Source organism: Lepisma saccharinum, chromosome 4 (assembly GCF_977018435.1).
Source record: "Lepisma saccharinum chromosome 4, izLepSacc3.1, whole genome shotgun sequence".
NCBI lineage: Eukaryota > Metazoa > Arthropoda > Insecta > Zygentoma > Lepismatidae > Lepisma > Lepisma saccharinum.
In genome coordinates, this window is record NC_139232.1 from 66041859 (window position 1) to 66057867 (window position 16009).

Here is a 16009-nt window from a genome sequence, read left to right on the forward strand (position 1 = left end):
TTTTTCAAACTTTCAAATGCTAATAAGTCGAAAACAACTTTTTGAAGGTTAGCTCCTTCTTGCACCGAGCCCTTCATATGTACAATGTGCATAATCCACGTGTCTGTAGGTAGATTTAGAAAATGCACATATTACATATCTGTTGTGTAATATGTGGTGAAATGGAAACGTGAGAGTGTGATAAAACAACAACTGCAACCCGGGAAGCCAAAAGAATTAACCGAGAGGATCGACGAGTGTTACCACAAGTCAAACCGGCAGGCTTCATTGCACACTCGTGCCATCTGGCTATGGGAACGCTGAACAACGATTATACAGTATTGCATAAGACGTTGGCAGTGGTCCTTTGAATAATAGAAAAACGTCGTGTGGAGTGACGATTTACACTATATGTTGTGGTGATGTGGACGTGACGAATGTCAATGAAGTGTATTGTCCTGACCCCCTGATTTTGGTGCCTGAAAACCTGAATGGCGATGCCTATCGGCCAATATTAGAAAACTCCCTGCTCTCCACCTTGTGGCAACAATTCGGAAGTGGCCCTTTTCATTTCAAGCGTGGCAACGCCCCCGTCCATAAAACAAGAGCTACAACCGAGTGGTTTGAAGACATGTAATTCAATGAACTCGACTGGCCACCTCAAAGCCCTGATATCAACCCCGTTGAACATCTGGGGATGAGTTAGAGCGGAGGTTGTGATGCAGGACAAACCGCCCAAACACCACCACCGAGCTGTTCGCCATTTTGCAGGAGGAATGGAAGCGATTACCGGTTGACTTTATTGCAACCTGGTAAAATATAGAAGCTGTGATATCGGCGAGTGGCGAACCTACGCCGTACTGACACCAGACCAGCTCAAGGTAAGCGCATTTCTACAGGTGTCCTGTCATTATTGGCAATATATTATGTATATTAGAGTACCACATGGGACCACTTTCGCTCGATTGAACTCATTCGAGTCTTCCAGTCTCTCATATTAATGTGACAATTATCGTATGTAAAATATCCGTCCTTCCAATTTCAGCTTACGATCAACCTTTTCATTTTCATCACTGTATTACTAAGATAGACTAAAGTGCATTTTAACATGGAGATGATGAATTTGTTCACCTAAGTTTCAATTTCACTGCGTCTTTAAATTTATTTAAGGGCCCACTACTGCAGAAAAAATAACATTATATGTGTACTACTGGGTTTCGAGTGTACCGCTCCTTTTGTCTGTTTGAGCGTTATTCGCTCAAGCGAAGAAGCTCTTAATTCTGTACGCTATCTTGCGTCGCCCGTGCGAACTATTTGACTTTCGAGAGAAATCCTATCTCTGCAGCACTCTAATGTGTGCGTGTGTGTCTATATATATATATATATATATATATATATATATACACACACACACACACACACACACACACACACACACACACACACACACACACACATATATATATATATATATATATATATATACACACACAGTGTGTCCGAGAAAAACTATACCAATAAAGAATTTAAATAACTCAACAATCGTTAACGATAGAAATGTCAAATAACGTTTATTTGGAAGAGGGAAGAAAGGTATTTCTTTTTACCACCAGAAGGGAAAAAATCGTAACATAATTAAGCGCATGCGCGGCTTTGTTCGTGAGTAGTCTGTACAATGGCGCCGTTTACTGTTCGTCAGAAAGTTGAGTGCTCCTTTTGGTTTGCAGAATTGAAGTCTCCTGTAACTGTACAAAGAAGATTCCGGCAACAATATGGACAGGAAGCACCAGAACGTCATTACATTGTTAAATGGCATAAACAATTTCTGGAAACAGGGTCTTTGTTGAGGAAGAAAGGTAGTGGTCGGAAGCGTGCGAGCGAGGATAAAGTGGTTGCAGTTCAGGAAGCTTTCCAGAGAAGCCCGCGTAAATCTGTGAGACGTGCTAGTTCTCAACTTCAAATTCCACGTTCTACTGTGCATGATATCGTACATAAAATGTTAAGGCTTAGAGCTTGTTCAGAAACTAAAGTGCAGTGATAAACCCGCTAGGTTTGATTATGCTAGTGAAGTGCTATCACGCATTGATGATGACTATGAATTCCTGACACGCGTAACATTTTCAGATGAGGCTACCTTCCACATTTCCGGAAAAATGCATAGGCATAACTGTAGAATATGGGGTGAGCAGAATCCGCATCCAGTTATTGAACATGAACGCGACAGTCCAAAGTTGAATGTGTGGTTTGACACGATATTCCCTAATTGGGCCCTTTTTCTTTAAGGAAGCTACAGTTACAGGTGCAAGTTACCTGCAAATGTTGCAACAGTATGCTGTACCTCGTATACCTCATGGGTACATGTTTCAGCAGGATGGGACTCCCCCACATTATGCCCGTTGCGTTACTAAGTTCCTTAATAACAATCTCGCTGGTAATTGAATTGGGAGGGGTTTACCCATTAAATGGCCACCACTGTCACCAGACTTGCATCCTTTGGACTTTTTCCTTTGGGTTATGTGAAGACTATGGTTTACCAAATACCTGTGCAAGACCTCAATGATCTCCGTGAAAGAATTATCGATGCATGTGGCTCCATCACTCATCAAATGTTGAAGAACACTTGGATGGTGGTTGAGTACCGCTTGATGTTTGTCGCGCCACCAAAGGAGCACACATTGAGATCTACTAAGGTGAAATTTTTTTCTTGTTCTTTGGGTAAAAAAAATTCTATGATTTTCTCTTCCAAATAAACGTTATTTGACATTTCTGTCGTTAACGATTGTTGAGTTATTTAAATTCTTCATTGGTATATTTTTCCTCGGACACACTATATATATTACACTATATGAGCCAATGTGTTAATACTTCTCATAACAATATCATTCATATTATTTAAGTCCACATCTGTTTTCTTTTGCGACTGTTAAAAATAGCATTCATTGTTGATGATGCGCTAAAGAAATATTTTCTAGAATATTTCCGTATTAAACATATTTACATTCCAGTATATTAAATAATGCAATTCTTAAAATAGAAAACGTTTCCAAACACTGTAAAATAACAGCTATTCTTCTTTACAGAACCTACCTCCTTCAAAACGTCCATGTGTATGTAATTTTCAGTAGATATTTCGAACTTTGGCAAACAAAGCTTTAGTTTCTGAGGTTGTAATTCGTCATCAGTGGCTTTCAATGATGCTTCATTGAAGACACTCATCAAGTCATCAAGTCCATCTATATCGTTGGGTAATATAACCTCGAAAGTTAGATGACGATCCTGAAAGGCAAGTTTCATTATTTTAACAAATGCTAAATGCAGCGGAATTTCATACAAACTCGTTTAAGACTTTTTCACGACACGCCAGTAAACTGTGCGAAAAAAGAATTCGGGTCTGAAGCTGCTTGGAACAATGCCCTTGTGTTTTACTCCTAATCACTAACAGTGCTTCTCAAACATTTAGAGAATACATTTCTAGCATTAACAAAAGGTAAATTAGATCAAATATCAAATTAAAATAATCAAACATATGCATTTATACAACAGATATCACTTTCGGAAGCCAGAAATACATGTTGCAATACTTACAACTTACACCAAAACAGATTGAGGTGTAAACGATATTGTTAATTCGTGTTCCAACTTTTTACTAATAGAGCCTACGAAACGTGTGGAAACGACATTAAAAGAGAAAAACTACAGGTTTGACGAAAACTTTCTTCTTATCCTGAGATGACAACACTTTCCGTACTACGCTTGTTTGCAGCACGCTAGCAGACGATTTTCCCGAGCCGAGGCGCTACATCTCCCGTAATAACCGAGGGGCATATTGGGTTGTATTCATGCGCAGGGTGGAGAAAACGTGCTGTGAAGCACGTTATTCGTAATGACTGTAGATTATTATATGTACGTTCTGAAATGACGTTGTAAATTAATTAATATTTTAACTCCCTTTAAACCTGAACTGAGCACCACGGCACCCTCCGACTTGTGACGCCAAGAAAATTTCAGTGTGTAAATGTTAAGAGAAAAACCTAACAACGAATGCATTTACCGTGACGTCAAAACACCTAGGGACGGGGTTTATGTTGGTTTCGGTGTGCGACCAGATATATCCCCCTGTTATTGACTTTACAATTATTCAAGTCCAGGATTGTTATATTACAAACAGAGGCAATAAGAATTAACAATCTACCCTAACTATTGTACCATGTAATTCCTTTCGTGTTGTTCAGAAACAGCACATTTCTCCCATATGATTACATCAAAATAAACAGTCCGATATTGAATATGGAGTATTGTCATACTTGCAAGGGAATCTTCACAATTTTTGCATTTAGTGCATTGCTCTCTGCATAAATATACTCATTCTCAGCGCACATAAGTTTAATATTCATAGTTTCGTCTCTGGTGTTTTGGAAATCTGCCTCTCTGGTGTCAGCTGTTCGAAATGGTTTGTCCCAATTTATGCCAAAGAAAATGTAGTTCATCACAACCAGTGCTTCATCTGAAAGTAAAACAATCAATATTTTAATTCAGGTATCGGATCTGTTAACACTCCACAGACATCTAGAATAACGGATCGGCAGAATAGCAATCTTTCAGCATGGCATGTTAGGTGGCGAAACTTGCCAGCGTAAGTACAAACGGTGAAGCTTCCAGCTCCCTCTCACTGGACCAGAATTTCTAAGAAATATGTTAGGTACACATGTGAAAAAGGTTGGAATACATAAGCACTGACAAGGCAAATAAAAAGGATATGCAAAATATCTGGCCGCATTTCTGAGTGCAATGTAAACTAATAATATAATTAGTTAGCCAAATGTTGGCCAGAGAACCTTGTTGTGCCGTTTCTTTTCTGGTTCTCACATTTCATTTGTTTATTATTGAATTCACTGTTAAGGAATTACCTTGAGGTAAATTCATTACAAGCAATAAAATGAACTAAATATTAGTTTTTAAATGCTCAATAGTCGATCTATTCGCTAGTCATTTACAGATTTTCAATTTGATTTCAAAAAGGGCATTTTATATTTATATTTTAACTAGCTGATTAGCCGGCGTTGCACGGGTATTTATTTATCCCAATCTTCTATTGGACAGAAAAATAATGAATTTTAACTATACTGTAAAATGTAACTAATTTCATTTACAGATATTTAAAAGTATAAGTACGCGTACAGTATACAAATTATAAAGTAAAATCTTTTACAAATTCACTATATTAATTTAACTCAAAGCTTGATTTAAAATGCCACGCAACAGAATGCTATTTTATGTCCTCTTCCCACCCCCACCACTAGGGGTGCCAGGGATTTTCTACTCCCATATTTCTTTCTAGATTGTAAGTGATATGTGTACCAAGTTTGGTTGAAATCGCTCTAGGCGTTCGAGAGTTATGCCGGAACAAACATACATACATACATTTTTATATATATATAGATATATAAATAATTTGCCTCTTTCACATTTGACACAAATAGATGAAAGTGTCAACCTGAAGGAAATTCATCTTTGTGGAAAGTCTTTGTTCTGCCGACAATGGAGTTGTCTAGATCCTGGGTTATTTCCACCGGAAGTTGAAGACATTTCCGGTTTCCATAAGATTGTAGAAAGTCTGGCTTGACAACGAGATATAATCTCTTATTGAGTCACTACCCGAGACGACAGGCTGATTTGGTGTTTTTGGTCCACTTTATGCACAGTAAGGCTAATCAGGACTGGACGTACAGTTTAAAGTGGGATCCGAACCACTATGTGCCTCCACTTGGTATCGAACCCTGAATCCCTTGATTACAAAGCGACGACGCTATCACTACACCATCGGGGAGGTCCCAAGACGACAGGCAACGATTAACAGTTGTCGTGAATGTCAATAGTGATGCTAATATTGTTAAGGCTTGAAGAAACATTGCGTACGGCTCAGTGCAGCAGCCATAATTTTGAGGCGAGTCTCGTAACCCTAAACCCACGGAGATTGGGCAGGGTTATGTGACGTAGTTATCCTTGGTTCCAAAAAGGAACGTCACGACCTAACCAGTATTATTACTTCGGGTAGCCAGTGAGGAATACGAGTGCTTGTATCATTATATATAGCAACCTATTGTCGCATAAGCGTTAGTAACAATCCACAAGTAATACCAAAGCTACACAGGGCCTCCATTAGGGGTGTGGGATAACATTATAATAGAAGAATGAGAATAAACGAATCCTACATTAGAGATACAGCTCCATTTGAAATCCTATAGAAGGAAACCGAAGCTTCAAGTGTGTGAAATGTTGTGGAAACAAACTGTCCACCTTAATACAGAAAGAAAGAAAAGCAAAAGAAAAAACAGAGAGAGAAGTATACAAAGATAGAGAACAGAAGGAAGAGTGAAAGGTAGAAGGATGCAAAGAAACAGAGATAGAGAGAGAAACAAAAGATGAAAGAGAGAGAGAAGGAAAGAAAGAGAGAGAGAGATAGAGAGAGAGAGGGAAGTAGGAAAAGGACGAGACCAGAAGGGATATTAAAAGTTGAAAGAAAAGATAAAGAAACAGAAATAAAGAAAAATAAATGGAGAGAGAGAGGTAGGGATAGAGATAGAGAGAGAAGTAGAGGAAGTCAGAGAAAGGTAGAAAGCAAGAACGAGAGAAAAATGTGGAAGATAGAAAGAAACAGAGAAAGAAAGAGAAGCATAAGGAGAAAGAGAGAGAAAGATGTTGAGGAAGGTAGAGAGGAAGAAGGAGAGAAAACGTGAAAAGATAGAAAGAAACAGAGAAATAAAAACAAAGAGAGAGAGGGAGAGAGAGAGAGAGAGAGAAGTATATGAAGGTAATAAAACATTGGCTACATCGATTTAGCTATTTATGAAATTGTAAAAGTTGCAAGGATTATATGTAATAAATCATGATATAAATTATTATCATTATTACCAATTCGCAAAACAATCATAACCAATAATTATGCCAATATAGTCCACCTAGTAGTACCTATGTGGCATATAGCGATTACTTAGTAAATGCAACTCGACACTTTTTAATCTTCGTATTGTAAGCACGTTAGTTGGTATAGATGAAGAAAAAGTCCTGCTTGATATAAACTGATTTTAATTTTCATATAGATATAGAAAAAACTGAGCGGTAATCCCAAATATAAGTAAATAAAATCAAATCTAATTTTCCTCAGAACCTTTAAACGAGGTCGAAGTGTTAACATTTTAATTTCGAAAACATGGATAGAAGATTTTTCTAATTTTGAAAAGGGAACCTGCTGTATCCGATTAGGGACTAAATTTAATTTAAGCGCCTAATTGCAAAGGAAGGTCACATGCCAGAAGAAACGACCGCAAGCGCGTTTTCCAGCTCCGTACAGTGCCTCCCCGATGACGTAGTTTTAGCGTCATGGCCTTGTAAATAAGGGGTCCCAGGTTCGATTCCCGGTGGAGGCACATAGTGGTTCTGACTCCACTTTAAACTGTAGGTCCAGTCCCGATTCGCCTTATTGTGCATAAAGTGAACTTAACACACGAAATCAATCAATCCAGCTCCGTATATTGTATACCAAGTCCCTATGTCGAAGAAAACAGTTTGACAATAACTGAACAAGTTATTCCTCAACAGCTTTAGATTTTGGAGCTTTACTGAAATTACATTACTTCATAAAACATCTCTCACCTTTCTCGTACTTGTTAATATTCATGTGTAACAATTTGTTGTGATCAAACTTGGCATCGCTGTGCTTCATAATGTCATCCTCTAGTAAAAATCCAATCCCGGCTGATGTAATGCATTTATCATCTCGGTATGAAACGTATTTTTCGAGAGTAGACATATTGCTAAACTGGAAGAGAAGAATTACATAATATTATTTCCTCTTTTGTTAAGAAATTATTTTAAATGCTAACATTGAATAATTCCCAATTAACGACAAGCTAAATAGACACACTAAACATAGAATAATACTAATAAATATTAACGTTTTCGTTCGGATTTAATGAGACGATAAAATAATAATATCGTAGCGAAAATACAATAATAACTTGTAATTTGATTCGACCTAATCGGAAGAGTTGCATAGTTAATGAAAACATATTAGTACATATATATCTTGTAAGGAGTAGTGAATTCCGTGCATGCATGTAAACTTACTGTTTACGGATTCAGATATATATTATTTTTATTATTTTTTTGGCATATATACTCGAAACATTTGATAGTATTTTAATGACTTGTAAAAGCCAAAAAATACAAAACAATAATGTGGCTAACGCGTAAAGTTGCAGCATTCTGCAGACTCAATTCCGAACGTGCTTTTCCACCATATTTGTATTACCTCGGGCTATGTACGGCTTCAATCACAAGTCTACTAGTCGAATAACAATGGTCTACAAATTTCAACTTTTTCTTTTTTTCTGAAATAAAATAAATCATTTCATAATGATTTCATATACATATAGACATACAATGCAACTTAAACAACTTGCTATCAAGTCCAAATATAACATAGAATGAATGCAGCGCCCATGGAGTGGAGTGATATTATACTTTTGCGATCAGAAACTGACGCAACAACTGAACTGAAGTGTGACTCAATCTGTGTTTGGTATTCACAAGCGCCTGATAACGGTAAGTACGAATTATAGGTATTTTCTACTCTTACGGCGGGCGCTCTATATGCTGGCAAGGGAAGTGGGGAGCGGGGAATACGCAGCAGACCAACCAGACAACAGCGGTGGCGCCGAGAGTTACGACGTCGAGGGGAGAAAGTGCTGCCCCCACCTCGTTCTACAGGCTGCTGCGTTCCTTATCGCGCCGGATTGGTCGCTCCCCTGCTCCCCACTTCCCTTGACAGCATGTAGGTCGCCCGCCGTATCTTTACGCGACACTTCGTTACCATCATCTTTCAGCATAAAGGCAGCATACCTCATGTCTAATGAATCAGCAAATGCGGGAATTGTTTTTGCATTTCTTATGGCATATTGTACTGGCAATTGAAATAGCAGGATTTTCAATGTATTTAAAATTATTTCCTTCAAAATTTTGAAAACTAGACAATTATCATTTTCAGATTCGTGTTCTGCACCATCAAATTGTATAAATTTGGTTTTCTAAACATTTTGGTCGTCGTCCAGTGTAGGGTAAATAGAGCTCTACGTCCAACAAAATCATATTATGATCAAAATGAGGTGTTCTTTTACAAGCATGTTGTGTAGAACATGTACGGTAGGGATGCCAAGAGAATATGACACGTAAACTTACAATAGGATTCCAATGAGTAATGTTATTGATTTCTTGACTATTATTAATTTTACCTTTTTTAGACGAAACGTTTTTATGAAATCCTTCGGAGGAAAACCATCGTCTGTAAATTCAAAAACATTCTTCATATCTTTTCTGGCTTGAAGGGTCGTATTTTTATAAACAAAAGCCATGGTTCTATGAAGGTAAAAGGGAGAAAAAACAAAATTTCCCGTTTTATCGAGATCTTGTTTGTTCTCGAGCAAATTCTGAAAAAAAAAACAGAAAAAGAACATAAATAAGAAATTAATTTACATGCACTTAATATTTTAATTCTAATAAAATTAAAGCAGAAGTACTACAGTTTCAGTACTTGAATTCGATGAACAAAAAATATTTAAAGTTTATTTGACATTTCGGCACATAAAAAGAAAGTATCTAATGAAATATATAAGTGTTATGATTTTTCAGGAATAATAAAAATTTAGTATGCACAATTTAATACGGGCACAGTCTTCACGTAAATTTTTATTCTAAATATTGAAACATCCTTTTCATAACAAAAGGACATTATTAAGAAAAGAAAACACACAAGAACACGAGGACATGCATATGAGGACTCGAAGCATTCACTACATGCTACTCAGGGTATGGGCAATACTACTTCGTTCGTTTTTTTTAAATGAAATTCAAGTCTTTGCTAAGATAATGAAGTACGTATTTTACTTCTGGTCTAGCAAGATACTTATATGTGCAATTCCAATTGTTTATATGAAATTATAACGTCTTACAATTCAGCTTAAGTTTTCACAACAGTAAATCACAATTCAACCATTTTGAGTTTTGCTCAATACCACAGAACTAAATGACATATTGAGTGTACCTCGTATAGGTTATTATTATTATTATTATTGTACAGTAATATAGAAATTTTGAGCGTAAAAGTTGCCAGTGTCTTAAATGTAGAGAGATGCAATTTGATTTAAAAAATCGAATAATTATATTAAAAAATGTCGGTTAGTGAGTGAAATCGTTGAAGGCTCTGGAATTTCGTGGATAACTGTTCACAAAATTTGAAATGTTGCTTACAAGGTCATCTCGTAACCATAGGCGTAGCTAGAACTTTATATTTGGGTGTGCACAAAGAAAAAAAGAGGTCTTGTACCTTTTTAATAGTATATTTTGCAACGCAATCACTTGGTTCTTTAACTGCACTGATGTTTGTAAAGGAATATAAATTCACTAAATGACAGTGTTGTAAATTGCTGAATATATGTAGTAGGAAAAATCAAATTGCATAGAAATTACACACACACAAAATGTTCATAAATGTTACAAACAAAAACATCAAAATACACGTCATCTATAACAAGAGACGTCTGTCAAAAGGTACAGTGTTCTTAAACTCATCAATAACTTCATTTACGTGTACATCCATAGACTAAGCTTTTTCCTGTTCCACAAATAGCAAGACCAGGGCTTCCAATCTATCCTGCTTCTGAGTTGCTCTTAATTTAGTTTTAACTTGGGTAAGCTTTGAGAAAGCTCTCTCACACGTGCAGCTTGTGACAGGTATAGAAGAAAGACGCTGCAGTACAGAGTAGAATGCAGTAAATATATTTTTTTTCCAATGACATCAAAATATCGAAAAACTATAGACACTCGTTTCATCGCCGATAATGCACACGTTTGTACAGTCACGGACACTTCTGGCTTGTAACGACCTTATTGAAGAAGCACTGAAGCAAGCCATCCATGTCTGACCATCAAACGCCTTGTGACTAGACAATCCAACCAGCATTGCAATTCTGCGGCTTGTATACCAGTCACGGGTATACATCTCTGTAAATTGAGTAGTGATGCCAAAGAGAAATACGAGATGAAGATTGTCGATCGTAATGTCTCGTGTTCTCGACATGGAATAATACTCGGTCCACGTTACGTTCCATTATTTAATGTTGTTTGGGAACGAACCTGACGGACTGGGTTTATATTTTCACTCCTTGCATTACAGTAAATTCTATATTTTACAATTATATTCATGCTTTGAACGAAAATAATACCTAGAGTAACATCAAACACACGTGCACATCACTCTTCTCACACAAATGCACGTGAAAACAAACACAAAAAGCTAAGTTTTAACTTCCAAGTGAATGTCCAAATAACAGTAAACGGAGAAGCACGATGTGCGAAACATGGGATATTTAACAGAAAGAATGCGTCTATTTTTGACATATGTGGTTTCTATCAATAGACAATTAAACAATTATCCGTGAAATTAAAATGCATTTGTTTTTTCAGGTGTTGAGGAAGGAAAGAGACTGTCACGTACACAAACTGCGTTGCCATTCTTTGAAATAAAGGACCATAGATGGCAGCATGCAAAAGGAACAACGGTTATATGAGGTGATGCATAAAGCAGTTTAGAAAGTGGGTAACAGATGGCACCACCCAGGAGAACTTATACGATTGTAAATAGAGACAACGGAAAGAGCAGATATGATGAAATAGTGATTGTATATATTAATACTAATTATGAGGAAATAAATAAATACATTTAACATAATAACAGGATATAAATAAGGAGAAAAGTGGAATTATCATTCAGTAATGGCATAAGTGATTAATATACAAAAGTAATGAAGTCGAATTGTAATTTCGATTTTGTGTCTTTTACAGTTCCAACGAACTGAGAGTTTCGTGTGGCTTTTGGGTTGTTTTCCCCAGGTGTAGCGCCATTTCTCGGCAGCACCCAAGCACATTTGGAAGCGCATACATTGTAGCTCCAAGTTAAGGTAGCGCCGGCCAGGCGGCGATCTTTAACTAACCCCTTTCTCTTTGTTTGGGAGATCGACTTTATTAATATTTCCGTCAATTTGAATAAGATCAACAAAGAAGAAAAAAATACACATTATGTAATAATTACAAGAAGAAGAGACCTTAGTAATTATAAGAAGCAGAGCTTATTAATTGCAAGAAGAAGGCAATTTAATTATTGAATATAAGAAGAAGTAAATTCATTAATCATAAGAAGAAGACGCCATATTAAGTATAAGAAGAAGAAGATGCCATATTAAGTATAAGAAGAAGACGCCATATTAAGTATAAGAAGAAGAAGATGCCATATTAAGTATAAGAAGAAGATGCCATACTGATTATAAGAAGAAGAGGCCATAGGAAGAAGATGCCATATTGATTATAAGAAGAAGAAGCCCGAAGAAGATTGGTCAGAATTAATAAGAAATAAAAAATAGAAGAAAATTACTGTATGAAAATACTTCAAAGTTAATTAATATTTGTATATAATTATTCAAGAATATAGTACGAATTGTACCCTCCGTAGTGGGTTAAATCTGTTGTTTCCTTTCACATATTCTTAGCGTTAGTAACCTTGGTCTGTGCCCAGAGGTATCTCATTGTCTCTCCCCTGTGCTAAGCTGGTAGGTGCTTACCTGAAAGGACGTGGCATTGATTAATGGCGACCAACGTGTGGGGCTCGATGCAGACCAGAGGTTGAAATAACGCGAAGAATAAGAATTTGGAAAGATAAATAAAGCAAAAATGGAAGAAGGAAAATATATATTGTGGCGAAGAAGGAAATAAGGAAGAAATAATACAGTGTAAGGTATGTGAAGAAATGAAACACTGGTTATGTGAAGGAATTCGGAAAGAAAAATATGAGAAGATATGTGAAAGGGGAGAAGGATACGAATGCAAGGAATGCAGGAAAGTAAAGTTAAAGGAAAAGGAAGGAAAGAGAGAAGAACAAAATACGATGGAGATGTTGATGAAGATGATGATGGAAATAAAAGAAAGTCAAGATCACAACAGCAGAAGGTTGGAAGAGAAAATGGAAGAAAACAGTAAAGAAGTTAAAGAAAGATTGGAAGAAATGGCAGAAGTATGTGAAGAAAACAGGAAAACATTTGAGAGAAAGATAGAAGAAATGATGAGGATGTCAGATAAAAGATATGAAGAGACTAATAGAAAGATCGAAAGGGAAGCTTCAAGGGTGAATGAAGAATGTCAGCTGAGGAGTACAGGTTTAGAAAACAAAATTTTGGCAAATAAGAAGCAGATAGATATTAACATCTCCAAAATAGAGGAAGTAGAAAACAGAGTAGAAGAAATGAAAATTGTGACAGAAGAAACAATAGTAAAAGAAACTTTGAAATTCAAAGAAATGATAATTAGAGAACGACAAGAAGTTAGGGAAGAATTAGAGGAGAGTAATAAGAAAATACAAACCCTCGAAAGTAAGATCGACAAAGGAAAGAAAGAGAGTAAAGTACAATGGAGAGAAATAATTTCTAAAATAGAGGATATGAGAATACAAGTTAAGCCAATAGGTTTCAATAGAGAAGGAAATGATGGAAAAGGAGAGTATGAAAAGAAAAGAATAAAAAAGGAAAGTAGTAGTGATGAATCGAATACAGAAGAGGAAATAAAGCATAAAAGGAATCATCAGAGGAAGAAAAGGAAATGGAAAAGTAGTGAAGAAGGGAGCGAGAATGGAAAATGGTTGGACAAAGTAAACGGAAGTAATTTGGAAGAGGAAATATATAAGACAAGAATTCCTAAGCCTAATGAATTACAACACTTGCCCAAGTTTAATGGAAATATATCTGACAAGTGTCCACGAAAATTCCTGAAGGAACTAACAACTAACGTGAAGCTATTGAGGATACCAAGAAATATGATACTAGACTTAATCGAAGGATGTTTTGAAAAGTCTGCAGCAGGCTGGTATCAGTTAAATCAGCACAAGTTTGGAACATTCGAAGAGTTTAGTAAAAGATTTTTGGAATATTATTGTAGTGAGGAAATTAAGGAAAGGCAATTGGAGACATTAAAGAGAAAATATATAGATTGGTCCAAGGTTGAAAGTTTGGAAGCACACACGTGGGAAACATTAAGGAGTTTCAGAAATTTGAATGAAAAGTGGAATGAGGAAGAGTTGGTTAGACAAGTGATACAAACTCTACCAATATGGACACAAAGAGCGGTGGCTGTAGTAAAGATAAGGAAGGTGGAAGACTTGATAGACTACCTCAGAACAGATGACATGCTGAAAAAGACTCAAAGGTCATGGGATAAAGAAAAGGAAGGTAGATATTATCCTAAGAGGCATCATCCTGAAGAGGAACAACGTCCAGAGCAGAAATTCCGGAAACAAGAATTCGGGATTAGGAACATAGAAGTTAGAAATGCATATAGAGGCAGAGGAAGAGGATTCTTAGAAGATAACGGAAACGGCAGAAGGCGAAATAATGTTCAAGAAGAGCAAAGAAATTTTGATAGAAGAAATACAGGACCGTGGAGAGGAAACCGCGGATATAGAGGAAGAAATGATTATTGGCAAAATGAGAATCGAAGAAACTCAGAAAGAAGGATGGAGGTAGATGAAAGGCAACCTAGAGGAAATAATTACAACGAGAGGAACGAGAGGGGAAATAATGAGATAAATGAAGAGCGAAGAGAAGCAGTGGAATTAGTCAGAAGCCAAATGCAGAACGAAGTAGGAAATGCTGGGTGGCAGCAGGTAAATGAGGAGTCGAGGAACGTGGAATCGGTCGAGAGGCTAAACTTGTAGAGCTCTCGCAGCAACTCCCAGGTGTGAGAGCAAAGGAAAATGATGAATATATGAAGGGAGAACATACGATAAATGAAGAAGGAATTCTGAAGTTATTTTTAATTGGAGAGCCGAGTTTTGAAAACTTAAAACCTGGAAGATCATTGTATGTGGAAGCAGAAATAATTGAAATTAAGGTTAAATGCTTGATCGATTGTGGGAGTGTCGTCGAAGTAATGAGCTATAAATTTTGGCAGAGAATTAAAGAGAAATACCCACAAGCAAAGTTAGACGCTTCTGAAAAAGATAAAGTCAGATTAGTTATGGCTGCGGGAAATGAAGACTACAAAATTCAGGGCACGGTACGCATAATGATGAGCATCAGAGGAGCTAATTTCGAAGTAAAATTTTTGGTGATAAAGGGTTTGAGGTGTGATATCATCCTAGGAGTACCTTTCTTAGAAAACTACAATGGGCACATACACATAAAAGAAAAACGGCTAAATCTAGAATCAATGGAGAACATGAAAGTAGATATCCCTATGAAAGATGAAATAAAAAGTTCTGAGAGCGAAATAGGCATTAGGAAGCAAAGCCTTGTATATAATAACCATGATGCAGTATATAAGAAGAAAGACTACGATGATATACTTGAAAATGAAAATATAAAAAGTGAATATGAAAAAGAGGTCGAAAGAGAGGACCATAAATATAATGCATCGAAAGAAGAAATACAAGCCAAAGTGGATGAGTGTCATTGGATCTCAGAAAATGAAAAAGAAGATTTAAGACATATTTTGTTGAGACATAGGGGAATATTTAGCCAGCGCCCAGGAGTAACGGATGTATACACATATAGGATTGAGGTAGACACAGCGAGTCCAATAGTGTCAAAGCAATATCCTATACCCTTTGCAAAGAGAGAAGCTGTAGAAAAGGAATTGAAGAAATGGTTAAGTTGGGGGATAATAGAGAACTCCAATAGCGTACACGTAAGTCCAATGCACGTGGTAGACAAACCGGACGGAGGTGTGAGACCCGTACTGGATTTAAGGGAGCTAAATAAACACGTGTTACTTCCCAGAAATCAAGTAGAAAGAATAAATGAATTACTACACACTTTTTCAGGCAGCATATACTTCACATCATTTGATATGACTTTGGGATACTTTCAGGTAGAAATAGAAGAAGAGTCTAGAAAATATACAGCGTTTCGATATGGGTCAAGGTTATTTCAAT

At 36.6% G+C, this 16009-nt stretch overlaps 1 protein-coding gene across 2 annotated transcripts in view; it reads right to left on the reverse strand.

Moving 5' to 3' along the window:
- LOC145986535 (ovalbumin-related protein X-like) overlaps positions 1–16009 on the reverse strand; it is a 57673-nt gene that overhangs the window by 15352 nt on the left and 26312 nt on the right. For both annotated transcript variants that reach the window (XM_083120655.1, XM_083120656.1), the window contains exons 3-6: positions 9270–9464; positions 7633–7798; positions 4284–4483; positions 3067–3255 (exon numbers count right to left, since the gene is read on the reverse strand). In XM_083120655.1, the coding sequence (XP_082976781.1) occupies positions 3067–3255; positions 4284–4483; positions 7633–7798; positions 9270–9464 (750 nt within the window). The remainder of the gene's footprint in view (positions 1–3066; positions 3256–4283; positions 4484–7632; positions 7799–9269; positions 9465–16009) is intronic.